Consider the following 27894-nt stretch of genomic DNA (forward strand, 5'->3'; position numbering starts at 1 on the left):
CTGTTCGCTATAACATCTCTTTGTTGTTTTTGTTTCTAGACAACCTCAGGAGACAGAAGAGCTGTCTGTTCTTCTGAAAAGAAGAAGAGAAGATATTTACCAGAATGGATGACCTCATGGATAACCTCTGACTCCAGCCTCCGGTTGCTAACTTCACCTAAAGGTGTGTGTGTGTGTGTGTGTGTGCTTGTGTGCGTGTGTGCGTGCGTGCGTGCGTGCGTGCGTGCGTGCGTGCGTGCGAGCGTGCGTGCGTGTGTGTGTTGAGAGTGTACAAATGGAACCAAGTGAACCCGCAAGGATCCATTGTATTCTATCAGAGTTAGGAGAGTCTTTGAAATTAAAAGGATTAAGAACCAATCTCTTAATTTAACAAGTGTATTATCAATGAGTGTAATTAATTAACTAGTGCATTCAATTTAATTGAATGATGTTCCAATCAGGAGGTGCCAAACCCGCCCCCAAGGTGAGGAAGACCACTGACGTTGACCGGGCCCCCATGACGAGGAAGACTACTCATGAAGATGACAGGGCCCCAATGGTGAAGAAGACCACTGATGAAGATGACTGCAGTCCTTCTCAAGTGGTCAGTTCTTTAAACCTGTCTAATTGCCACCATAGGTCGCAAGTTTAGTATGTAAACGGTCACAGCTTGTGTGTGTGTGTGTGTGTGTGTGTGTGTGTGTGTGTGTGTGTGTGTGTGTGTGTGTGTGTGTGTGTGTGTGTGTGTGTGTATGTGTGTATCATGCCTGACACTGTGGTTCTATGGGTTTGTCTTTCCATATCTAACAGGACTTCATATGGGAATGCCCATATATGGAGGCCACATCGGCCACATACCACACTAACGGCTGGTTCTAAAGACAGGGATCTCCATGTATGGGCATAACAGGGTATGATGTCAGATGTCATAGACATCACAGGGCTTTCACATAACAAATAACTGAGTGAGCATGTTTGGGCTTTCACGGCATACCTCCATATACAGTACAGGGATCTCCATATATGGGTACCAGGGGTCTCCATATATGGGTAAATGGTCCGATATACTGTCGCCCTGAGGCGTCTTACTAGTATTACTAGTATTATAATCTATATGTATTTGTTGTTCTAGATGATTCCCATCCCTGGAGGAGAGTCCCTGATGGGTACTGATGACCCCGCCATCCCCCCAAGGACCCTCCCCGTTCTACAAGGACCCTTCCACAGGGATTCTACACAGACCCCCCAGACCTATCTCCCCTCTCTCCCTGCTGCTATGCAGCCTGATGGCAGTTCTCCGCTCCAGGCGGCTCCCAGCATGTCTCATTGCAGCAGAACACCAGTTCATCCAGTAGCTTCCAGACCAAACATGATCAAACAGGAAGTCACCAACACTCAGTTTGAGAGCTTCGATTCAGGCTACTTCACCCAGGTGAGACATTTAACTCATTGAGTGCCTATCCCGAACTAGTTCGGGATTATTATCGCATCCCAGAGTGCCTATCCCGAACTAGTTCGGGATATAAAAAAAAAAAAAAAAAACAATTTTGATTTTTTTTTTTTTAAACATTTTTTTTGGACCCCATCAAATCTAGTGAACATGATTTCAATCGCGATTTTGCATGTTCCACCCCCATACAACCCCATCTAACATACAGGGCAGCCATTTTTGTTTACATAACATGTAAAACATAATGGCTATTATCTCAAGAATGCCTGAACGGATTTCCAATCGGATTTTTTTGTTTGAAAGCTGTGAACAAACTGCACAAATCCACTCCATGCATTGGATTTTTTAGAGCTCATTCTTCTCTGTTTTTTTCCCATGCATGAGGTGTGCAAGGTTTAATCGTGGCTAAATTGCCGAAAATAGATCTTCTAAAATGCTTGGTAGCCAATAGCTAACTTCAAGCTAACTTCATTCTCTTCCTGTACATGCACAAAGGAAAGTGTTCTGGCAAGTCATGGCTCCAGGGCTTGGGCATGCATTACCAGCATATCTCTATTATTCTATGGCCACTGGGCGCCCTCTAGTGGTGATAGGGTGGCACTAAACCAGTAAGACTCCCTAATCGCTAATCCACAAATATCACAGCCTCCACCTCTCACGTCATACGGGCAGCCATAGTTACACCTGGAATGTTGAATCTCCATATATGGAGATAACCTACCCATCACACAAAGTCTGACCTCACCAGCCCATACCTGGGCATGGACGACTTATATCTCCATATACGGAGATGGCCATATATGGAGATACGATGACATCACAGAGTCCACAGCTGATGATGTGGCGTGATGTCATACAATACACAAACAAGCCCTATATAAAGGGGCAATTCTCACCAGGGAAGAGAGCATTCCCCACTAGCTGAGTATCTTAAGATGGTTGGATGTGATGATAAGCCACAAATAGGCCAAAAGTTTGTTTTACCAATTATCAAGACATACGGGCAGTTGACAGTTTGCCATTGTTACTCATTGAAGTTGAATCTCCATCTGAATCCCTTTTATGCCCATATATGGAGATCCCTGCTCTGAGTATCTGACATCACTAATCCCTTTTATGCCCATATATGGAGATCCCTGCTCTGAGTATCTGACATCACTAATCCCTTTTATGCCCATATACAGTATGGAGATCCCTAACAGAATCCATTTTATGCCCATATATGGAGATACCTGCTCTGAGTATCTGACATCACTGTGATGTCACCTGTTTATGCCTAAATATGGAGATCCCTGCTCTGAGTATCTGACATCACTGCGATCTCACCTGTGATGTCACAGTGACACATCACCTCAGTATCTGTGATGTCACAGTGACACATCACCTCAGTATCAGGCGTTACACGTATACATTGAGCAGGGCAAAGGTGTGACGTGTGTGACGGACGGACGGACGGACGGACGGACGGACGGACGGACGGACGGACGGACGGACGGTGGAGGTTTTCATACTAAACTGCGACCTTACGGTCGCAATGAGTTAATTGCGAACCGAAACCTCCACAGGCTGTCCGTCCGTCCGTCTGTGAGTCAGTCACACTTTTGCCCTGCTCATATCTCCACAACCGTTGCCCCCATCCATGCCAAATTTTGCACACATACTCCTTACCTGCCAAACTACAACCTCCAAGGACCCCCAGAGCTCCAGGGACCCCCAGGTCCCTGGGGGACCCCCAGGTGTAAAAAAAAATGTCCCTCCGTGAGTGACACGTCACACGTCACACTTTTGCCCTGCTCATATCTCCACAACCGTTGCCCCCATCCATGGCATATTTTGCACACACACTCCTTACCTGCCAAACTACAACCTCCAAGGACCCCCGGAGCTCCAGGGACCCCCAGGTCCCTGGGGGACCCCCAGGTGTAAAAAATGACCACATGTGCAAAAATGACCAAATGACCACCCCAACGGGGCTGCTCACGGGGAATTCCTGGGGACCACCCACTCCTGGTGCTCCAGAACGGATGCAAAAGTGCTGGCGCCCCCAGTGGAGGACCCCCTCCACTGCAGCTCACATCAAATGCCGTAACTCGGGCTAGGAGCGTCCGGGAGAGCCGGGGCCGGTACCTATTCGTCCGCCAAGGCAACGCGGAGACCCCACCCCTCATTTCTCACATGGCCCTCTTCTAGCGCCACCTGCAGGCCGATTTTTAAAACACATTTTTGGACACTGCTCCTACAGTTTTGGCCCTAAAATCACGCAAATCGCTACACAGTATGTCTACACTCATCCCATCAACATGAATCTGTCCCATATAGCACCACCTTCAGGCCGATTTTTAAAAACACATTTTTGGACACTGCTCCTACTGATTTTGCCCTAAAATCACGGAAATCACTACACAGCATGTCTACACTCATGTCATCAACATGGATCAGGAAGATTTTGGAAAAACCCATTTTTGCCCTATTTGTGGAGATAAGCAACCTACGGTCGCTTATCTCCCGATTAGGGAGTCTTACTGGTAATATATGGCGTAGCTCCCCATCTAGCTACACTGCTCCCCATCCAGTTATTATATTTGCCTGGGCCCCCAAAAAAGTGGTGACGTTGTGTACCGTGTCCCCCCTCGCTGTTCCCATCAGTCAGGTTTAAGAGTGTAGGGGGGGACATCAGCTGGCAGGCAGCCGTGCGTGGCTCTGTGGGACCCGTGGGGATATAATAACCAGTAAGACTCCCTAATCGGGAGATAAGCGACCGTTGGTCGCTTATCTCCACAAATAGGCCAAAAGTTTGTTTTACCAATTATTACACTCTATGTGAACATTTACATCAACAAATCCCAAGTACAGGGCATCATCTGGGATACAATCCCTTTTATGCCCATATATGGAGATCCCTAACATAATCCCTTTCATGCCCATATATGGAGATCCCTAACAGAATCCCTTTTATGCCCATATATGGAGATCCCTAACAGCATCCCTTTTATGCCCATATATGGAGATCACTAACAGCTAACAGAATCCCTTTTATGCCCATATATGGAGATCCCTAACAGAATCCCTTTTATGCCCATATATGGAGATCCCTAACAGAATCCATTTTATGCCCATATATGGAGATCCCTAACAGAATCCCTTTTATGCCCAGTTGGTTGCTAGGGTAAAAAAACATGGTTGCTATGGTAAACAGTTGGTTGCTAGGGTAAACAGTTGGTTGCTAGGGTAAAACCATGGTTGCTAAGATGGTTGCTAACGTACACTAACAGACCAGCAACAACAGACTGTTGCCACAGCAACGTACACAAAGGTTTGTGTACACATGTGGTGTGATGTCATACTGAAGATATATGACATCACACCGTACACAAACAAAGGTGTGACGTGTGACGTGTGACGGACGGACGGACGGACGGACGGACGGACGGCCGGTGGAGGTTTTCATAGTAAACTGCTCCCTGACGGTCGCAATAATAAACGTTATTTATACAGCACCCTTCATGCAGAAACTGCAACACAGAGTGCTTCACATACAGTATAAACAAAGCAGGCAAAGCACGAGTGCTTCACATATAAATAAAGACAATAATACATAGCAATAATTGCGAACGTAGTGTAGGTCGCAGTTAAGTATGTGAACGGTCATGTATGTCTGTCTCTCTGTCTATAACGCCTGACACTGTGGTTCCCCTGACACATCACACATCACTGTGACGTCACTGTGATGTCAAGGGAACCACTCTAACAGCTGGGTTTGCTGCTCTGACAGGGGAACCCCACACTAACAGAATCCCTTTTATGCCCATACATGGAGAGCCCTGATGTCTTCAATATTAAGCCCATATCTAACGGGCCACATACTGTACCACACTGAGAGAATCCATATATGGCCGAGACAGATGGCCAAGACAGCCCATATCTGTGTGGCTGGTTCTACAGACAGCGATCTCCATGTATGGGCATAAAAGGGATTGTATGTATGATGTCAGATGTCATAGACATCATAGAACTTTGACATAAAAAAATAACTGAGTAAGCATGTTTGGGCTCTCACAGCATATCTTCATATACAGTACATGGATCTCCATATATGGGTACCGATATACCGGTACATCACTGGCCTGATGGCCAAGACATGCAACGTCGCCCTTTAGGGCGAGGTCGCCCTGAGGCGTCTTACTAGTAATACAAACTGTAATAATAACACTAATAACACTAATAATAGCCAACATAAACAGATAAGGTGAGAGTGTGACAAGGGGAGAGTTAGCTAAAAGCGAGAGTGAAAAAGTGGGTCTTGAGCTGTGCTTTAAAAACAGAGTTAGCCTGTGTTAGGTAAAGTGGGAGATTATTCCAAGCCGTCGGATGAAACAGACACATCTCTGCATCTTAAATTGAGAGATTAAACCCGCACTGGGAAAGGAAGAGCGGAGGCATTCAAGCTGTCATTTTATGTCCTGCTCCCTGCTTCTTTATCCCAGCATCCTTTTTGATTATTTACACTGTCCTCTGTGTGTTAAGGTCCGTACACACCGAGGGCGAATTAGCGAATAGCCAATTTAGTGTATAATTCGCTTTTTGTTTAAATCCTTATAAAGTCAATGGAAGCATCCACACGAAACGCGAATTTCGAAAAAGCAAAAAGGCGTCTGTTTTTTATTCGCCCTTGTGTCGAATTTAGCGAACTTTCGCTGGTGAACTTCTCTGTATCAAAGTAAGCTCACTCTATCCTATTTGAAGAGAGAGAGAGAGCATGGTCGAGGGACCTTCCCTTTGCATTGAGGGCCGAGGGGAGCGGTGTTTCTTTCTCCTTTTCCGTGTCTCTCGTGTGTGTGGCTGCTTGGAAAAAGTACCCGAATGTCTTACTGGTAAAAGCATGGTTTATGTGTTTGTTATTGTAGGCTACTTTATATCTGCAAAAAGTTATATAGGAGCGATTCAAATAAATCGCTGGGTATTAAATACAATAGGATCCGAAATGAGTAAAGTACTGGAAATTGGACTTGAGTACAAATACCTACAAGTACAGGCTACTCAAGTAAATGTACTTTTAGTTACTTTACACCACTGCTGCTGCTGCCTGTCTGCGCAATAGAGTCTGTCTACTCTGCCCCCGGAGCTGAGGGGAGGGGGAACGGTGAAGGTGTGTTGTCTCTTCTGTTCTTTTTCTTATTTAATAGGCTAACAACCACGGCCAGGTCATCATCACTTGAGGATGTAGTTTCCATTGTTTTATTTGTTTCCCTGTCTCCGTTCTCCTCTCTCCTTTCTTCTCCTTTCTCCTGTGGCTACAGGCAGAAATCACCCCCTCGTTTTTAGGCGAATTAAGCAAATATTATACGCATATTCGCGTCGCATTCTACGTCAGCCTACACAGACCCTATTATAGATGGGGCTGCCTTTTTCGGAGCCATGTCGTAAGCTTGTAGATTGGCTATATTCACTTTGTAACACTGTCGTGGGACAACATATACTGGGTTTAATCTGTTAATGCTGGTGTGTTCCGCTGTTAATGGAATGTCTGTGGCCTCCCCAGCGAGCCCAGGTGTCTGCGGTCCACTCGGGTGGTTCTCCCAGCTCTGATGTTCAGCAGGCCCTGGCAGCATCTCCCAGCCCCGTGCTCCACATCACCATTGACAACATGTTACACCCTGTCACACTGGACACACTGAATGAGGTAACACAATCCTCACTGTTGAGCTCTGTAACGCACCTTCCAGTTAACTGTTTTTTATGATTTAAATGACAGTTTTTGGAGCGGCACAAATGCTCCTGTTGCTTGACTGAGTGTGTATGTTTATACAGTATGTATGTATACACACACACACACACACACACACACACACACACACACACACACACACACACAAATGGACGGTCTCAAGTCTCTCTGTGCTTGGCTCTGCTGAAATATTACCAGTAAAGGGCACGACACCGGATTTGCCCCCCCCCCCCCCCCCCCCCACACACACACACACACACACACACACACACACGATGAACACAAAACGTACAGGTCCATTTGGTTCCTGCATTTCAGCATCGAAGAAGGTATTGCTCTGTATTGCACTGCTCAAATGCACCGCTCACTTCAAACTGGGTTTAATTTTGTTATCCTTTTCGTTCCCAGATTTTCTCCAAGTATGGCATAGTCACTAAAATAATCACCTTCACCGAGAACAATCAGTTCCAAGCCCTGCTCCAGTACAGCGATCCCAGCAACGTCCAAAGGTCCAAAATGGTAAGACCCATTTCACCCTGGTTTTGCTGTTGGGACTAGAGCCAGACCAATGCCAGATCTTTAGGTCCAATGTCATTTTCGGAGAGCCCTAGACCTAGACCACTGTTGTGACTGACATCTTGTCAAATAATCAAAAATAACATTCTGATTCATACATTCTTTAATGAACTATATTAAATCTGAGACAAGTATCTGTATAATTATGTTCTCCCATCTCCCCAAGATCCTGGACGGTCAGAACATCTACAACGGGTGCTGCACGCTGCACATTTCCTCCTCCAAGCAGGTCAACCTCAGTGTCAAATACAACAACGACCAGAGTTGGGACTACACACAGCCGGACCTGCCGGCCGGTGACCAGCCCTCAGCGGCTGCTACTCCATCCAACTCCCTGCTGGGTAATTTCCCAGGTACATTTTAAATTCTTTCTACTTTGTATTTTGAATTGCTCCTGTATGCAAAGCGGGAGATTAGAAAAACAGCAGCCGGTGGGGTTTGGTGAAAGAGCCTTCCTGTGTGGAGTTTGCATGTTGCATGTTCTTCCCCCCTCCTGATGGAGGGGGGAAGAACTGTTTGGAATAACGTGTTCCTTCCACATGCTACGTCCTACCGGGGAAGCTCCCCCTGTCAGGTGATAAGAAGTGGCCTGATCGCTCCTCATGCACCGAAGGAAGCATGAGCTCAGTTTAGGGGCTCTCTCCAGGTTGGCAGAGCGAGAGTGCCGGGTGAAAAATGGGATACAAAAACCGTCTGCTAAAGGGGAACAATCTGTGGTGAAGGGAGACATTTGGCTGCTCAAAATGGGAGATGACTTATGATCTTCTTCCGTACTTTTTATTTCTGTTTTATCTATTAGTTTGGTCATTGAGGTCCACAGAATGAGAGGCCGGCTTCTTTGGCAAGTAGCCACTGAACTAGTAATTAGAAGTTACTAAGTCAAAGGTTTCTGTTTGTAACAAGTGACAGCTGGTTTGTAGTGATGCACCCCATGCCATGATTGTGTGTTTCTGTGTTTTTCCCCCTTCAAGGACTGCAACCACTGAGCACTGCTGCGGCAACCGCTGCTGCCATCAGGAGGAGGGTGGCACTGGCCGGGCAGGGACAGTCTGGATCTGGCGGGGGCCTCCTGGTCAGCAACCACAATGAAGGAGTTAGACGCAATGAAGAGGTTAGCAACACAACACGCACGCACGCACGCACGCACGCACGCACGCACGCACGCACACACACACACACACACACACACACACACACACACACACACACACACACACACACACACAGAGAAACAGCCTACTTGAACTTCCAGTCATTACCAGATGTTCTCCTTATTTTTCCTCTCATTGTCATCGGCACTATCTTGTGTCCGTTTCATGGGAGTCCAATGATTTCTCAGCCAAGGGGTCCCTGCTTCATCTCTCTCTCCCAGCTAAGGGGTCCTTAGCCTCGGAAACCCAGACTTCTTTAGGCGATCGGAAGAAAAATAATCCTGGGCGATCGCGTTATGATCACTGTTGTAGGAAGTGTACAATTTCCCTAACCAATCAGAGTGCAGAGAGCGTCGCACCAAATGTGTTGACGTCATGACGCACCAGCGTTCTCTGCGCTGAGCAGAGGAGCAGAGGGGGGTGGGGGGAGGAGAACACATGCTATTGGCTGGAGACTTGCGGAGAGACTCACCGCGCCCCCCATCTGCCTACACTAAACTGTCCGCGTTAGGTTAGAGTGAGGGGTCCTTGACCTGAAAAACAGTGAAGACATTTTAACCGAATAAGACCTGAGTCTGATTCTACTAATGTCTGACAGTTTTTGTCAGTGGTGCTCAGACTTTTTCATGTCAAAATGATATGTATTTGGCTGCTGACCCCCATCTCAAAATATGTTGTTCCAGGGACCCCCAGAAGTAACATTTGTGTTAAAAATATTCACTTTAAAAATAATTTATATACCGGTATTTAATGATTTGCACAAAAATGGTAGATCTACAATCTCATGGCGTGGCACAAAGTGATATGTTGGGAACTTGTAAATCTGCTATTTGTTAAAAGTCAAAGCATAAAATTAGTTTAAAGATTAGGTTAAAGTGTTAAAAAAAATTAAACAAAAGGAGCAGTTCACACGCAAAATGACTTTTTTTCTATTGATTACTCAAGCCATGGAAACTTGAGTTTGATAAAAAATGTTTTCTATTTGTCGCATTCCTAAGACAAAATTTGATTATAGTAAATTTAGCCCCATTGATTCCGGATGGGGACCCAGATGCATTTGGTTCCGCATCCGGAATCAATGGGTGTACATACATTTCTTGTAATCAAAGTTTTGTCTTAGGAATGCAACCAAAAACAAAACATATTATTGAACTCAAGTCTCCATGGTGTGAGTAATCAATAGAAAAAAAAGTATTTTTAGGGTGAACTACTCCTTTAAATGTATGAATGGTCCTTCCTAGGCCTTCAGACGCAGGCTGTGGAGTGACAAGAGGGAGGAGTCAAACAGCATGGACGTGGCCACACCCCCCACCACAGCCAATCAGCAGCACAAGGTATATCAAAGGTTTGCTTATTATAAGCGACTTTGGGCTTATTTGTCTGTGAAGTTAGGGGAGGGGGGCTTGTTTCTAAAGCAGAGGTCTTCAACAGGGGGTCCACGACCCTAGAGGTACTGCAGGGGGTCCGGGAAATTACTGCTTGAATACATATAAAATAGCAGATCTACAAGCTCACAATTTGTCGCATTGCGACACGTTGTGAGCTTGTAGATGGCTATTTTCAATGTATGCAGTAGTTGTGGCTCCCATGCAGCAATAGTGTCTGCCCGCCACTCTGCTGACACTACCTTCTTTATCATTTATCTCACTATGCTTACACTACCTTCTTTATCATTTATCTCACTATGCTGACACTACCTTCTTTATCATTTATCTCACTATGTTGACACTACCTTCTTTATCATTTATCTCACTATGTTGACACTACCTTCTTTATCATTTATCTCACTATGCTGACACTACCTTCCTTATCATTTATCTCACTCTGCTGACACTACCTTCTTTATCATATATCTCACTCTGCTGACACTACCTTCTTTATCATTTATCTCACTATGCTGACACTACCTTCTTTATCATATATCTCACTCTGCTGACACTACCTTCTTTATCATTTATCTCACTCTGCTGACACTACCTTCTTTATCATATATCTCACTCTGCTGACACTACCTTCTTTATCATTTATCTCACTATGCTGACACTACCTTCCTTATCATTTATCTCACTATGCTGACACTACCTTCCTTATCATTTATCTCACTATGCTGACACTACCTTCCTTATCATATATCTCACTATGCTGACACTACCTTCTTTATCATTTATCTCACTATGCTGACACTACCTTCCTTATCATATATCTCACTATGCTGACACTACCTTCTTTATCATTTACCTTGCAGCAGCACAGGAATGAGAAGTCCACCAATGGACAGGAGGCGTCGACCACTGCTGCCATGGGGGCGGAGTCTCCTCACTGCTCAGCTAGAGGCTGTAATTTTTTTTTCTTTTTATATATATATATATATATATATATATATATATATATATATATATATATAATTTTTGTAATTTGTTTGAATACATAGGGTTTACTGAAAATATATCTGAAAAATAAAAAAAGATCAAGTGAGTTTTCTGCTTGATAGAGTATCATTCACAAAAGCGTGTGTTTCCTTCCAGAGAGGGATATTATTGGTGAAGCTTTATTCAAATGCCTTTAGGCATAGAACGGAACGGATGCATGATGCGTAACATCACAGCATGACGTCCCATTTGACTATGAATCTCACTGGAGACCAGAGATTGGTATAATCTCTCAGTAGTTCCCTGCAGATTCGTAGACAATTTCTCAGAGATTAGTATAAATCCACCCTGCAGACAATATGCCTTCCGGTTGGTTCTAGCGGAGGTGGCGGAAGTCCTGTGTTTAATGGAAGTTACACAGATTCACCAGTGTTAAATCTCAGATTTAGATATAGATTTGCCAATTGGATTAGATTACCAATAGGATTTTATCTAGTCAACTTCTAGGTTAACAGAACCAACCAACCACAGTAGAACCGAATAGAATTTCAATATTGAAGACTTGCAGTCACTTGAAGAATAAAGGGGCCTTTATCCTTATCATCAGGTTTAAGGATATCCGAACGTATCACCGGCGTTGGGCCCGACAGCCATGCATTGCCATATTAGATCAAAGCAGATACTACTTTACCAGCGACCTCATACAGTCCTTTCCCATTCATCCTATTTCTATCTTTTTCAATAGTATTGCTTTTGTCCTTCGTTAAATGTTTCGATGAGTTGAGTAGACAGGACCCCAATGGAAACAAGCCATAGGCTACTTGGAAAAACCCTTTAAGCAGACCTTGTATGTACTGTACTTAGTGTACGTCTTTTTCTGTACAACAGACAAATAAAACCCATACCCACCGCTGGGTGGCTGCAGCTGGTCTTGCCATCCTCATACGGACATACGGTCAGACATGGACAGTACTAAAACGTAATTACAGTACTAAAACTAATTACGTATTTCTATACTTTACAGGTGGTGGCAGGTGGTCTAAAAAGAACTGGAAGCCAAAGGACATTCCTTTCACAGCAAATCCTGGATTTATCAATGGTGCTGCTGATCTTGATTCAGATCAACCTGTTGACTTTCTTGAGCTATTCCTTACTGATGAGCTGCTCGAGTATATTGTTGTTCAGACTAACTTGCATGCAGAGCTGTGCATTAAAATAGTCAATGATTGTCTTAAGCCATATTCTAGAATGACAGCCTGGAAAGCTGTCACAGTTCCAGAACTAAAACGCTTCCTAGGGCTGTTGTTTCTCACTGGTATCATTCATAAGACTGATATAGAAATGTACTGGTCTACAGATGAAATAATGACTACCCCCTACTTCAACGAGACCATGTCTCGCAACAGGTTTGAAATTATATGGAGATTTCTTCACTTCTGTAGTACTGAATCAGCCGATGCAACTGACACGCTGTACAAAGTCCGCCCAGTATTAGATTACTTAATGTCCAAATTCCGTGAAATGTATCAACCAAATGCGAACATTTGCATTGATTGCATTGGTATTATGCTGTGTGGTGGGCGCCTAGCTTTCAAATTGTACGATCCACTCAAATCTGCCAAAGAATATGGCATAAAATCCCACATCCTTTGTGATTCTGAGACAGGGTACTGTTTCAACATGAAGCCCTTCTGGGGAGAATGTGTTTCCCTAGGAGACACAGTTGTTTCTCTTCTTGATCGCCTAGCAGGTCATGGCTATAGATTGTACATGGATAGCCTTTACAACTCCGTAGCATTGTGTGAAGATCTAATTGATCTGAAAACCCATGTCTGTGGTTCCTTGAGAAGAAATAGAGGCGGACCACTAGACGTTCAACTGGCTACAAATGCTGACCTGGGAATTGGGGAAAGAATGGTGCGTCACAATGACACAGTGATGGTCTTGGCATGGCGGGACAAACAAGTGGAGACAATGGTTACAACACTCCACCAGGACGAGATGGAAGAGGTTCATGTTTCACAACAGGCGCCAGCTTGCATCGTTGCTTACAATAAATCAATGAAAGGAATTGCTAGATTGGGCCAAAACATTGTGCACTATCCGTGTGTTAGGAGGAAGAACACTATGCGGTCAAAGAAATTTGCAGCCTATCTGTTTCAGATATGTTTTTTCAATGCTTTTACCATTTACAAAGCTAAAAACCCACAGGGCGACTGTAAAAGTCAAATGTCATTCATTCTAAGTGCCCTCAAGGCGTGGGCCAATAAGAAGACCAGGAGGACCAGCCCCCCCCCACCAAGGCCTATTGAGCACCATGTTGCTGTAAGACATCCGCCCACCCGCAACAGAGAGAGCGCACGTAGGGCATGCACGGTCTGTAAGGCAATAGGCATGCGGAGTGAGACGTGTTACCAATGTGCTGTATGTTTATTGCCATTGCACAAGAAGTGTTTTGCAGAGTACCACAAAGGGTTTGACTTTGAACATCGGAACAGGGGCCATGTTGGTGAAGAAATTCCGCCCACCTCTCGTTGTCCACGCCCAAAGAGGAGATGCAGGGTCTGCAAGGTTAAAGGCATGCGGAGTGATACGCGGCACCAATGTGCCGTTTGTGTTGTGCCATTACACAAGGGATGTTTCGCAGAGTACCACAAAGGGTTTGACTATGAAAATATGAGCTGTGCGGGTGCAAAGTGAGACACTGAACTGTTTCTTTTTATATAGATATAGAACTCTAGCGGTGTGGTTCGCTTCAATAACTACATTAGTGGCATTTACCTGTCACTCTTGCGCATTAACATCATACCTTATTTTAACACATGCACCAAGCCAACACAGAGCAAGCTTTCCTGTAACTGAGGGGTTTGTAAAGTAATAAAGTAAATGTCATGTTTTCAAAATGCATATTTACAGTTTGTATTTGTATGCTTATTTCGCAATTTGTGCAATCCCTCTGTAGAGCGAAAATGCATAAAATCAGATTCAAGTATTTTTATCTCGGAAACCGTAAGGGCTACAGTTTTCAACTTAGAGCAGAGATTCATAATAATTACGGTCAGCCTCATGGTGGTGCTATAACAGCCCACTTTACATTTTGCCCTATAACTCTTGAACCGTAGGCCGGAAAATCTAAATTTATTTTCCCCAGGATTCCTTGGGTAATGACACATGTTCCCACATAGGCCATGCCCATTTGCATCTGGATAGATTTTCAGCCATTTAGAATTTTCTTCAAAACACACTTTTTGCTCCTTTTCTACATATTTCCTCCAAATCTCACCAAAATTGGTACACATGTTCTCTGGACCCAAGCAATAAACATATTCAAGCGACAATCTTCATAGTCCATATCGTTTATATATATACACACATATGCTTCCAAAGTTAGTGGGAGGGGCCTAATTATCAAAAAAGGCCAAAAAACAAACAAAACATCCAGTCAAGACTAAATTCAAGGGTTGTATGCTCAACGAATTCCCAGAAATAGGGAGTGCCACAAATGCACAAAATGTAACCGTTTCATACCAAAACATGATTTTTGGGGGAGCAATCATGAAAGTTTGCTTATTTTGCTGACGCAAACATATTTCTCACATAAGCATATACTGTACACTGTATATGCTTATGTTTCTCCATTAGCATATATATAATACTGTATATGCTTATGTTTCTCTGGCAGTGTGAAAGGACTGAACACTGCTGCAATTTAGCTGTGAGCGCCCGCGAAGCGGGCGCGATCTCTAGACGTGAGCGGCCCAAAGGGCCGCGAACTTCTAGTGTTCTACAAGTTTGTTTCAGTCAGCAGGCCACTCATTGAGAAGGAAAACAATTGCAATATCTTCCTCTCCTCCTCCCCCTCCTCTCCTCCCAACCTATATTCTCTTCAATCCTCTTCTCCTCAACTAAATATAACTTCTTGAACTTCTTGAACACATCACAAGTATACAGGTGTAAAAGAGTAGGTGAAATGATTCTGCAAAAGCTTCCACTTACCGTTTTAGATGATCTCAATAAATCAAGATGGGGTGCCGTGATGTTGTTTGTGCAAAACAAATGCTTGCAATGGATTCAGAATCATGACAAACCCTTAGTTATACCCCCACATGCTACTTAAAGAGGTGGTGACTTAGTTTTGTACTTTGTACTCTGTTTTTCATGTGTCTAGGAGGTTGAAAGTACTTCATTAGACCCCCTGGTGTGGTGTTTATGAGCAAATATGTATTCTCTTGGTATTTGTTTGTTTTCTCTTGGAGGCTGCCACCTTGTGGTCAAAGGTGTCAGTTAAAAAACACACATACTTATTACATCACAGAATCAACTCCTCCCCTAATTACCATTCACCCAACACTGTGGGGTGTGGCTAACTTCAGCTGGGTCACCAACCACCATGACATCCATGCATACTTAATGAACTGGGGGTGTGGCCACATAAAACCCCAATTTTAACTCTTTCCGTATACTTTTTTGGAAAAAATCTTCCTCCTAGTATAATCATAATACCTGATAATCATGTTTTAGAGGGGGGAAAAATCATGGCATCACCTCTTTAAGCAGTTTTATTCGTGTGTATTTTCTTCCTGTAGTATTATTGTGTATGGAAAGCCAATGGGAGCCCAACTTTCAGCAGCTGTACATTTTTTAATTTCAAACGTTTTCCTTTACACACACATTGGTGAAGAAATGTCTTGGTAAGGAATTCATTCCCAGATTTTATTAAAGGGATATTTCACTTTCCCAAAAACATTTGGTAATTTTATCGTCTAATCAGGCTTTTATGAACACCCTGAACAGTTTTGTATTTGCTTGTCCCACTAATACTATGCACAAACAATTCACAGTTTAAGCATTTAGCAGACTTACAATAAACAGGTATTAATACATCAGTAGGCTACAAACAATAAGCAAGATGATACGAAATACGTCAATAATACAGCAACAACAATACAACAAACAATGGCATAAGAAAATCAATCTAGAAAAAAAAAATACTAGTATGGGGAAAAGATGTGGAATGCCCTGCCGACGGGGAGTCTAAATCTATTGCTAAATCCCCCATATCCTTAAAAAAAATGTACTTTCCTTTTTTTTTTTTTTTTTTTTTTTTTGCAAACTGCTAATAAACTATTCAATCAAACATTGAAACATTGATTGAAATGGTCAATAATCCTCTGTTATTTAATTCGGTGTTATTAAACAATAATAACAGTTTGAAGTTAAAGCTCCCTACAGCCCGCCTTCCCACACTACGACATCCAATAGGGACGGCGCTACAAAATGATTGACGTAACGTGCGTTCTGTTTCGACCAATGAACAACGCAGAGATGCGGTGGGCGGATACGGAGGTCCTGTCTCAGAGCAGTTTACGGCACTGTCCTGTCTATGGTTGTTTTCACTTTTCATGGCTCAACAGTCCAACAAGATCTTCATGCATTGGTGTTTAATGAAATAAACACGGTGAGTCGTTGTTTTACCAACTAATAATGTTTTTGTCATGCCTGCCAGACGGAGGTCCCGTCTCTTCCGGTCAGTGAGCAGCAGCGTTTTCATTTTTACTATCTTTGGTTGTTTTGTTTTCATTGTGTTCCTGCAGAGCAGACTCCTGGTAGGCTAGTAACAACACAGTCCAACACAACTCTTCATTCATTCATTGGTGTTAAGAAGTTTTATTTAATCTCCCAGTGCTTGCATTTTGTATTGCAGGAAGACTCTTTGTTCATTTCTCCTGCAAGAGTCCTGCGCCTCCATTTCTCATGCCTTGTGGGTACCCTTTTCTGTGTATCAATTCAATTCAATTCAAAGGAGCTTTATTGGCAGGAGAAAACATACGTTTACATTGCCAAAGCAAGTATCACAAATACAATAAAAACAGTTGAAAATGGGGAACATATATACAGTTGGAGGGGGGTACAGCATTGTGTAAACAGAGCTATGTCGCATTTTGACATTTTATATACAGCGTACAAATAGCAGCATTATTTTCCTCAAAATACAGGTATTTTGTATCAGCTCTGTTTCATACTGTATGTGCAGTAGGTCTAGATGTCAGACCTACTGCACATACAGTATGTCTAGATGTCAGTCCATCAACAAGAGCTCCCCTCGCCTCACACACCCATGCACTGCTGCACTGACATGCAGCTTTAGGCTAAAGCCCGTATCAGAGTCGGGTCCGCGGTGTACGTGCCGTGTAGTCTTTTTGAGTCATAAAACTACAACGTTAAAGGAGTAGTTCACCCCCAAAATGACTTTTTTTCTATTGATTAGTCACGCCATGGAAAGTAGAGTTCAATATTATTTTTTGTTTTTTGTCGCATTCCTAAGACACAAATGTGATAACAGTAAATTTACCCCCATTCGTTCCGGATGGTGACCCGTTTCGAAACGGGTCACCATCCGGAATCAATGGGGGTAAATTTACTCGAATCAAATTTTTGTCTTAGGAATGTGACAAAAACCAAAAAATATTATTGAACTCTACTCTCCATGGCGTGACTAATCAATAGAAAAAAAAAGTCATTTTGGGGGTGAACTACTCCTTTAACGCTCAAAAAGACTACACGGCACTACACCGCGACTCTGATACGGGCTTTACATGCAGCCATGCTTCCTTGGCTTTTTGATATGCACGTTGCCATGGCAATATTTGATTTATTGTCTCTGCCAGGCCACACCACCCACGGCCACAGCGTGGTACCAAAAAGTATCCAAGAGTAGGTCGGAGCTTGGCCAAACAGGGCCAATCACTTCATAATGACTGATCACTCACTGACTTTTCATTTATACATGATAATAGATTCTATTGTGTTATAACCACTATTATAATCTATTATACTGTATTATATATTATCATAGTAATACATTAATACTTTATAGTGTATTATATTAACAGCGAGCAATCCCATAGACCGTAAAAATGTTTACATGTCCACAGTCAGCATGTGCCTTTTCACATACTAAACTGCGACCTTCGGTCGCAACAATTATATGACTTGAGTAGAAAATGACCACAATTTAAACAAGCCACTGAGCTTTCTTGTGGTTTAAATCATTTTAGTTGACCTTGTATCAGTGAACTGTGCTGTCCAGTACTTTTCCTATGCAAGCTATTTTTATTGTTACAAAATAAAGTCATAACTTTATCTATCTAATATGTAGTCTGTGAGTGGCCAAAGTTTTATAGACTGTCGTGTGCTTTTCCTATGCAAACTACTAATAAATTCTTCAATCAATCTGTGTGTGTGTGTGTGTGTCCGTGTGTCCGTGTGCGTGCGTGCGTGCGTGTGTGCGTGTTTGTGTGCGTGTGTGTGTGTGTGTGTGTCCGTGTTTGTGTGTGTCCGTGTGCGTGCGTGCGTGCGTGCGTGCGTGCGTGTGTGTGTGTGTGTGTGCGTCGTGCAGTGTGATGTCGCGGTTGGAGCTGGTTCCTCCAGAGGGAGGGGCTTTCATCAACCTGCCTGATGGACGGATGGAGGTGAAGAGAAGACCTTTTGGGGCGGTGAGTCTGTCTTTACACCAGGGTTTCTCAGAGTGGGTGCCTGGCCTGCTATGACACCCTAGGGTGCTGTGATGCCTGTCCACGGGTGCCTCAGAATACTGTGATAATATTTGGAATTCATCAACATCTACTCAGTTTCACCACTTAAACCTTCTCTGGACTTGATGAGTGCTTTTTCCATCTACAGCAACTCTACAGCAACTCTCTTCACCACAAATAGCAGATCTACAAGCTCACAATGTGTCACGTTGTGAGCTGGGGTTTCAGTGGTTAAATGTCAAGTATAAAGTTGTTTTTACAGAGAATATTCTGTTCCAATGGAAATGGATATTTTCTGAAGTTTTCCTCTGTGACATAAACTGTATCATTGGGTGAAAGATTTGCAAATTGACGTAGTATAATATGACATAAGACTCAGGGGTGCCTTAGAATCTAAGGCTTAGATGAGAAAGTTATTTACAGTACAGGGGTGCCCTGAGACCCAAAAGTTTGAGAACCTCTGCCCTAGCATCCCTATTCTGGGGTTAAAAACCTTTATTTAAGCAGTATATTAATGTCATCCTGTATCGTCTTCTTGTCCCCAGAACGACTCCAACCGTTACTTCCTACAGAGGATCAGGTACAGAGTTCAGGCCATGGGAAGAAAGGACAACAGTTACCATGACAACACTACCAGGTACTGTTACCGTGACAACAACAACAACACTCCCAGCTACTGTTACCCAGTGATGGAAAAAGTGATAATTATTTTGCTTAAAGGGCCACTTCACCTCTGGGACAACCTTGTCTTATTTTATTGTTGTTTGGGACACGATCAACACAATCCTGAGTTATTTTTTGTGTTCAATCTGTGTTTTTAGATATTAGTATTTCAGCATGACTTGTGATGCATTTTGCATCATCAGTGATGCGTTTTGCATCATATGATGCAAAACGCATCACTAGTACATGCTGAAACAGATTGAACACAAAAAATAACTCAGGATTGTGTTGATCGTGTCCCAAACAACAATAAAATAAGATCGGGTTGTCCCAGAGGTGAAGTGGCCCTTTAAGTAGAAGTACCAAGACTGCAATGTGGAAACGCTCTGTTCCAAGTAAAAGTCCAGAATTCAAAACTGACTTGAGTAAAAGTATAAAAGTAAAAATGTATCAACAGAATTCCCTATATAAAGTTATTAAGTTATTTTCAGGGCTCGGGTTACTTTGGGTCGGGCTGGGTTGGACGCGTGGGTTGGACCGGGCTAGACCGATAAAGCTCTAGTCTCTACATGTAAAGTGTCTTGAGACACTTTAATAAAACCATTTTGAATTGAATTGTAAATAAACACATTGAATGGTTCACAGAAACGGTCTGGAGTTTGACCCAGAGGACACTGGAGACAGGAGCACTGCTGGGGGTCCACAACCACCCGTCTCACATCACGTCTCCATGTCTGAGGACCACAAACAACCGTTACCCTTCTCCCAGGACCAGATCGCTGTCTCTAAGGTATGATAGGGCTGCCTGTCGCCCAGGGCTCCAGACTAACTTTTTTCACCTACGTCCCGGGACCGTCCCAAAATACAAATTGAACCGTCCCCAAATGAATGTAATCCGTCCCAAAAAATAATAAAAAAATAATAAATTATTGCAGGTCTATTAGTATTACTATTATAATAACTTGTTATTATATTGTTGTTGTTGCTGGTGAAATTGGCTTGACAATCCTTTCTATTTTTATACTGTCATTTGTGGCTTCTAAAAATCTTACCTCAGCCAGTTTGCTGGTGTGATTGTCATATACGGTAAACTAAAGAACCAATCATGCACGACTGTTGGAGGAATTACGGTAAAACTGGGTTTGTACTTTGTCCGTACGAACGTGTTGCGCGTTAACCTTCCATTGACAATGCATTAGTACGGCGCCCCCAGTGGCCATTCTCAGGCGATACGGAGAAGATGTTTCACGCAGCTGTGTGAGTCCAGCCTGAGGGCTTTTAGATCGTCTATATGCTCACCGCACCGCACAACACCGTCGTACTGAAAGAAGTATAACCAGTGCCATGCTTGATCGAGTGCAGACCATAGGTGGAGACGCGTGCAGTCTGCTTTTTGGGTCCGTTGTGCTCACAGCAAGCGGTTCAGATGAACTGTAGCCGAAATGGAGTTATTTATTATGAGCGGACTGGTTGTTTTTGCGAGTTAAATAAGAGACGATTACTGGACAAAATAAGCCGCCACACAGCACGGGAACTCTGTGAAATGAATGCCAGCTTGCACGGCTGGTTGTGATGAAGTTGATTAGACGAACATAAGTAACGTCTTGTATTTGGGAATATAGGCTATAGTTTATAGAGATGACAAAAGTTAAACAAACCATTGATTTAATTACAATGTCTCCTACTCCTATATTCAAACAACTGCTCGTGCTGCTCACTAAACGTAGGCTATGTGTCTGTGCTTGTTGCGTTGACATCGCGTTCCGTTTTACATTTTCATTAATAATCACAATCCAAATCATATAACGTTACTCTTTATGTGGCGAAGCAGGGGGCGCCGGGCGGGGATGCTTTATCTCTCAGCCACAGCTTGTAGATCGGCTATTTTCCACTAGTTGTAACCCAGATTGACAGTCTGTTCTCTGCCTCATTTTTCTCTTCAAATAGCGCAGCATTTTAGCAACTAAGTTCTACCTGAAAAGGATGATCAGCACTGCCTGTGGTAACGTCTTAAACATTCTGTTTACATCATATTCATTTTCTGTGAGTCTCATGCTGCGAGTTTGCACACCGTGGTTTGAGCAGTGACATTGATATGCGCCGTTGGCTCAAAAAAATCCTCTACGTCCCGTCTGCGTCCCAGGGGAGATTAATTTGCGTCCCAAATATATATTTTTACGTCCCCGGGACTTCGGGAGTCCCTTAGTCTCGAGCCCTGCTGTCGCCATCCTGACATTACATTGTTTGTCACTCGAATAATTGCTGATTCCAGATTTCATTGTGTTGTTTTTCCGTTGTAAATGATTGGGACATAAAAATGACTATTTCTGTTATCTATCAGCTTTTAAACAAAAAAGTTGCAAAGGGCATAAAATGGTAATTAACTTAATGATAGAATGATCGAATATTTTTCGGATTGAATATTTATCTCCAGTAAGATCATTGGTAACATAGCAGGAAGAAAATTTGCCCGGCGGTTCTCGAGTGATGGCCTGTTGAAACAGCGTGTCTTGCTCTCACTTGCAACGCAAGCAAAGGAGTAGACATAAGGGTGTTTCCGCAAAACAATCAAACCCAGTTTGAAGTGAGCGGTGACTTTGAGCAGTTCATTTCATTAAGCTATATATGTGAATTCTTGTTCCATGAAGTTGCTCCCAGAACATGAAGTCCCTTCTCTCCACTAGAGGTCACCCTCTGACCGCTTTAATCTTCCATGGCAGCAGCTGTTGCTACTCATAGACCTCATACTGCATACACCTCATACATAGGCCTACATAATGGACCTCACATCCATATGGACCCGCCAGTGATCTCTGGCGCCCTCCAGGGGGCCCAGACCCCCAGGTTGGGGAAACACTGGACTAGAATACTAGAAGAAAAATCTCTTTATTGTTTTTGTTTCTAGACAACCTCAGCAGACAGAAGTGCTGTTTGTTCTCCTGAACAGAAGAAGAGAAGATATTTACCAGAATGGATGACCTCATGGATAACCTCTGACTCCCCTTCACCTAAAGGTGTGTGTGTGTGTGTGTGTGTGTGTGTGTGTGTGTGTGTGTGTGTGTGTGTGTGTGTGTGTGTGTGTGTGTGTGTGTGTGTGTGTGTGTGTGTGTGTGTGTGTGTGTGTGTGTGTTCCATTTGTACATTCTCAGATTTACACACCTGTAAGGGTCCATTTTGAACCCCATCAAGGAACAATGAGGGTCCCTGCGAGCTTGTAGATCTGCTGTTTTTGAAAAATGTCTTTTTTGGCCCGATTCTACAAATGTCTTCTAAATCCTTCTTCTAAATCAGTGGTTCTCAAACCTATTCATGTCAAGTTGTAAAAAATAGCAGATCTACAAGTGAGCTTGTATATCTGCTATTTTTCAATAGAAATGCGTTAATAACCCCTTAGTCGCTATGCAGTTGCCATGCAAAAGAGGAAACGGGTACCAAGCAGCCACCTAGCTAGGTTTACCATATATACAACAATACCAGGATGCGGCTCGACACCTCATCTCAACCCATGATTTACAGAGTTCATTAGCAGAACTAGCACCGTGCTTGAGGGTCACAGCAGGGGTAGGCACAGAACTGAGTAGTCTCTGGGCCATACGTGACATAGGGATGGGACGTTAGGCGATATTATTGTATATCGTGATAAACACTCATGATAATCGTATTGTGGAGATTTAATTTATGGAGATATCGTCCTCTGTCATGCACTGGGTTCACTTCACCTTTTATATGCCGAGCTGCATATCCGGTACCACTTAAACTCTCTAGAATTGGTAAAAGGTACTTATAATATACATACTTGATACAGTCTTTTATTCACTCTCTATCAAATCTTTTTGCCAAAAAATAGCGGCTATTTTTTGGCAAATTTTCCGCCCAAGGATAATGGATTTTGATTATCGCGATAATATCGTAAATCGCAATTTGTTTTGTCACAATAATTGTGATATGAAATTTTCATATCGTCCCATCCCTAACATGACATGGGGCCCTTGAGTGAAGGAGCCAGGTTGTATTAGTAAGTTCCATGTGTAATGATCAACAATGGATACAGTCAACGTGTCAGACTAGAAGGGTTGTTAAGAAGGTGATTATATGCTAGTAAGATAAACATGTTCATTCCCAGTACGGATGTGATGGTTCCGAACACCACGGTTCTGGGTTCTCACATTGCATATGTGGGGATGATGAAAAATAACATCATATAAAATAGGCATATAATCATTACCTACAATAATACCTGTTATTTTTGAAGCGGTGAAAACCGCTTCCTATGAGTGGCTTTGTGTGTATCACGCCCATATATGGTCATTTTAGTCCAGAATGAACAGGCTTTTTCAAAAACAGAATGTCCGTTTAATTACCATATATGGTGATCTCAGTCCAGAATGAACAGGGTTTTTCAAAAACACAATGTATGTCACCTCATGTCCATATATGGTCACTCCAGGCCAGAATGAACAGGTTTTTTCTGTCCCGTACGTGCAGAATATCAGTCCAGAATGAATAGGCTTTTTCAAAAAGCAAAATGTGTGTCCCATGTCCATATATGGTCATTTCAGTTCAGAATGAATAGGCTTTATCTGTCCTGTACGTCCAGAATATGTGTGCGGTGTCCCTCCCGGTCAGATGAATGGATACTTTGAGGATTGGTCAAGCTTCACATGATAATTTGGCCTTCAGGTTTTATCTGTCTTGCACATGCAATAGGTCTCACCTATTGCAGCGATGACAAATAGCCGCATAAGAGCAAAAGCAAAGGCACAATAAGAATATACAGATGCTAAAAAGGAGCATTAAGGCAGACAAGAGTAAATACATTGAAAATCTAGCAGAAGTTGAAAAATGTAGTAGGCCACAAAGATAACAGAAACTGAAATAATTATAGAGGGATGCAGTTGACAAACAACTAAGAGACCAGCAAGCAGGATTTTTTATATACTTTTTAAAAACCTATTATACCGGCTGTCATACCGGCTCTCCAGACAATTCTATACTAAGATTCACCGCTTCACTTCGAACCGAGGTTTGATTTTTTACTCTACAACCCTTACAGGTCTGTAACTCTGAGAGTGTACAAATGGAAACAAATGGACCCGCAAGGATCCATTGTATTCTCTGAGTTACCGTAGGAGAGTCTTTGAAATTAAGTGGATTGTGAAGCAATGTCTTAATTTAATGAGTGTATTATTAATGAGTGTATTATTAACGAGTGTATTAAATTTAATTGCATGTTGTAAAGATGACAGGGCCCTCAGGTTGATGAAGACCACTGATGAAGATGAAAGGGCCCCCATGATGAGGAAGACCACTGATGATAATCGGGCCCCCATGAAGAGGAAGACAACTAATGAAGATGACAGGGGGGCCCCCAAGGTGAAGAAGACCACTGAAGATGGCTTGGCCCCCAGGGTTTGGAAGACCACTAAAGATGACAGGGCCCTCAGGTTGAGGAAAACCACTGATGAAGATGACAGGGGCCCCATGGTGAAGAAGACCACTGATGAAGATGACTGCAGACCTTCTCAAGCGGTCAGTTCTTTAAACCTGTCTAATACCCGATCATCATGTAATTAGAGAAAAGTAAAGATTAGTGTTAACATGTTTTCATTTACTGCTTTCTATCGTTTCAGCGATTTCTGTGATTTTGGCTAAATGTGTATTTTTAGACACAATAAGCAGGCGATGTCTTAACTCATATAGTGCCAATCCCGAGAAGACTCGTGAAAAATACTCGAGTATCACATGGTGCCAATCCCGAGTATACTCGTGAAAAGTAATATATTACTGTAACGGCGGATACATTACCGAGAACAATGGCCGGAGGTCCGGAGACGAAATCCGTCGCTGATTTCGCATCATCACGGCTCCACGAGCACAAAATAGTCCCATCCATAACATTGAGGTGGACGGGGGATCTCATCTTTAATGTCCATTATCTCAAAACTACACTTTAGAAGCTAGGATGGAGGCAGATGCTCGCTTATGTTACAAATGTATAAAAGCTCCCGGTCCGCCATTACACAACTCCACGTGGACAACGATCGGTTCCGGCGCAGGACGCGATGACGTCAGACCGGAAGTGTTTGCGCTGTGGACTTCTGGCCTTCAAAATAAGATAACGGGGGTGATGCCAACCTGAGACTGGCATCGTGGACTTTATAATCCGTTAATTTCATGGGCACTAAATGAGTTAACTACTATTTACAGTAGTGCTACTAGACCCCATAAGTCATAATCTGCCCATGAAAGATTGTGATGCATTTTGGGAATGGGGCTTAATGTGTCTAAAAAGCAGTGATGGGCAAGCTACTTGGAAAATGTAGTAAGCTAAGCTACAAGCTACTATTGATGAAATATAGCTTAAGCTACAACGAAGCTACCCACATAAAATGTAGCAAAGCAAGCTACAAGCTACACAGCAAAAGTAGCTAACTACAACAAAGCTACTTTTTTTTTTCCAACTTCATGATCAAGTACAACTTTCCACCAAACAAATAGGCAGGCAAAAAATGCTCAGTTCTATTGATTATTATAAAACTGGAATGTCTGGCTTTTTGTGACATCCTTTCATTTACTTTTTAAATTAAATGTGTAGCCTACCTTTTCAGGCTGTGACCCCCCAAAAAAATCCTATTTGAACTGGGGACCCCACCCTGACAAGCAATTGGAATTAGGAGTTGAGTCATTGTCTCCACCAGCCGAAGGCTTGGGGGAGAGTATGTTTTCCCCTTCGTCCGTCCGTGCGTCCGTCCGTCCGTGTGTCCGTGTGTCCTCGCAGTTTGTGTGCAGCTAATCTCAGTCGCCGTTGGCCCGGTCGCTGCCAAAGTGAGCACACACATTCCCTGGATGCCAATCTAGAACATCTGCCCTAAATCTTTCAAATGGGCCTTTTCTAGCGCCACCTAGTGGCCGATGTTCGCAAAACACATTTCTGTGCACTACTCTTACAGATTTTGTCCAAAAATCCTACAAATCGGTAGGCAGTATCTCGACAGTCATGTTATCGACACAGATCTGTCCGATTTTGCATATTCCATCATGATTGGCTAAGATTGGCTTCCAAAGTTTGTAGGATTGAGCCGTTTTGAACAAAATGCCTCAAATCCCAAACGCAAAGTGCAATTATCATGAAATCGCGCACACACGTTCCCACTAGGCCGAGGAAAAAATGCCACTTATTTTTTTTTAAATCAGCTTCATGGTGGCGCTATAACAGGCCGATTTGTGGTTTTACCTATAACTCCACAGATCAGTTTCAAACTTTGTAAGCGCACTCTCTAGAGTCTAAGGATAAACCTTTGCCCTGCATTTTTCACATCAGCCTTTTATAGCGCCACCTTTGGGCCGACTTATGTAAAACACATTTTTGGATATTACTCATTGAGATTTTATCCAAAAATCACGCAAATCGGTACTCAGTATCTCTATAGTCATGTGATCAAGTCCGATCCGTCTGATATTTCATATTCCATCCTGATTGGCTAATATTAGCTTCCAAAGTTTGCAGGATTGCTCAGTTTTTGAAAAAAATGCTTCAAATCATCAACGCAGCTTGCGATTACCGTGAAATTTGCCACACATATTCCCACTAGGTCAAGGAACAAATGCTACCTTTTTTCACATTGGCCTGTTATAGCGCCACCAGCAGGTAGACTTTAGCAAAACACATTTTTGGAACACAATGCTTCAAATCATGCATGCAGCGTCCGATTTCCATGAAAGATCTATGGTGAAGAACATATGCCACCCTTTTTACATTGGCCTATTATACAGTAACACCACCAGGACACACGGCCTGGTGGAGACCTGTGCTCGGAAGAGCACTGCTTCTAGTTACATTTAGTTTCACATTTCTGTTCCACCAATACATTTTGTGAAAATAGCAGATCTACAAGCTCACAAGGCCTCAAAACACAAGGCATTTCGAGCTTGTAGATCTGCCATTTTCACAATTTGTGCCTCTTTTACTATATTGTCAATTTGGCCAATGTTTGACCAGTTTTTTATAGTTGATAACTTTTGATGCAGTTTTGGTCTTTTATTTATATTTTTTAGGTATTAAAAATGTCTAAAAGGTCCTTAAATTGCCACTTCACTGTCATTAGTTAGCTGTGGAAAAAAAGTGCACTGACTTGTGTGCTGTCGAAACAGCTGATAAGCTGCAGCCAGCGGTGGACAGTAACTTAGTAAATGTACTTGAGTACTTTTACTTTTATTTGTACTTCAAGTAGCTTAAAAGCATACTATGTACTCTTGAATACATAAGTTTATTTAAAAGTACTTTTTTACTCTTACTTGTAACATTTTGACTGAGTTTACTGTGGATTGGAGTAAATGTGACCAGGAGTACTCTGTACTCTTACTCAAGTAGGCTACTCGGGTCGAGTACTGTCCATCTCTGACTGCAGCGCAGCGCCTCAAGCCTGATTTATGCTTTTTACGCGGT

General features: G+C 42.9%; 1 protein-coding gene across 2 annotated transcripts in view; it reads left to right on the forward strand.

Moving 5' to 3' along the window:
• LOC308295236 (uncharacterized protein) overlaps window positions 1–27894 on the forward strand; it is a 44940-nt gene that overhangs the window by 3253 nt on the left and 13793 nt on the right. The window contains exons 4-13 of one of the 2 annotated variants that reach the window (XM_080738246.1): window positions 40–163; window positions 441–583; window positions 1112–1411; window positions 6969–7109; window positions 7563–7673; window positions 7897–8083; window positions 8702–8841; window positions 10123–10215; window positions 11127–11217; window positions 12275–14081. In XM_080738246.1, coding sequence (XP_080594372.1) covers window positions 40–163; window positions 441–583; window positions 1112–1411; window positions 6969–7109; window positions 7563–7673; window positions 7897–8083; window positions 8702–8841; window positions 10123–10215; window positions 11127–11217; window positions 12275–13950 — 3006 coding nt within the window. In that variant the 3' untranslated portion in view covers window positions 13951–14081. Of the gene's footprint in view, window positions 1–39; window positions 164–440; window positions 584–1111; window positions 1412–6968; window positions 7110–7562; window positions 7674–7896; window positions 8084–8701; window positions 8842–10122; window positions 10216–11126; window positions 11218–12274; window positions 14082–27894 lie in introns of those variants that run through there. The other variant, XM_080738247.1, reaches the window with a different exon arrangement.

The sequence above is a fragment of the Nannobrachium achirus genome, assembly GCF_963921795.1.
Source record: "Nannobrachium achirus genome assembly, chromosome: 2".
NCBI classification, from domain to species: Eukaryota; Metazoa; Chordata; class Actinopteri; order Myctophiformes; family Myctophidae; genus Nannobrachium; species Nannobrachium achirus.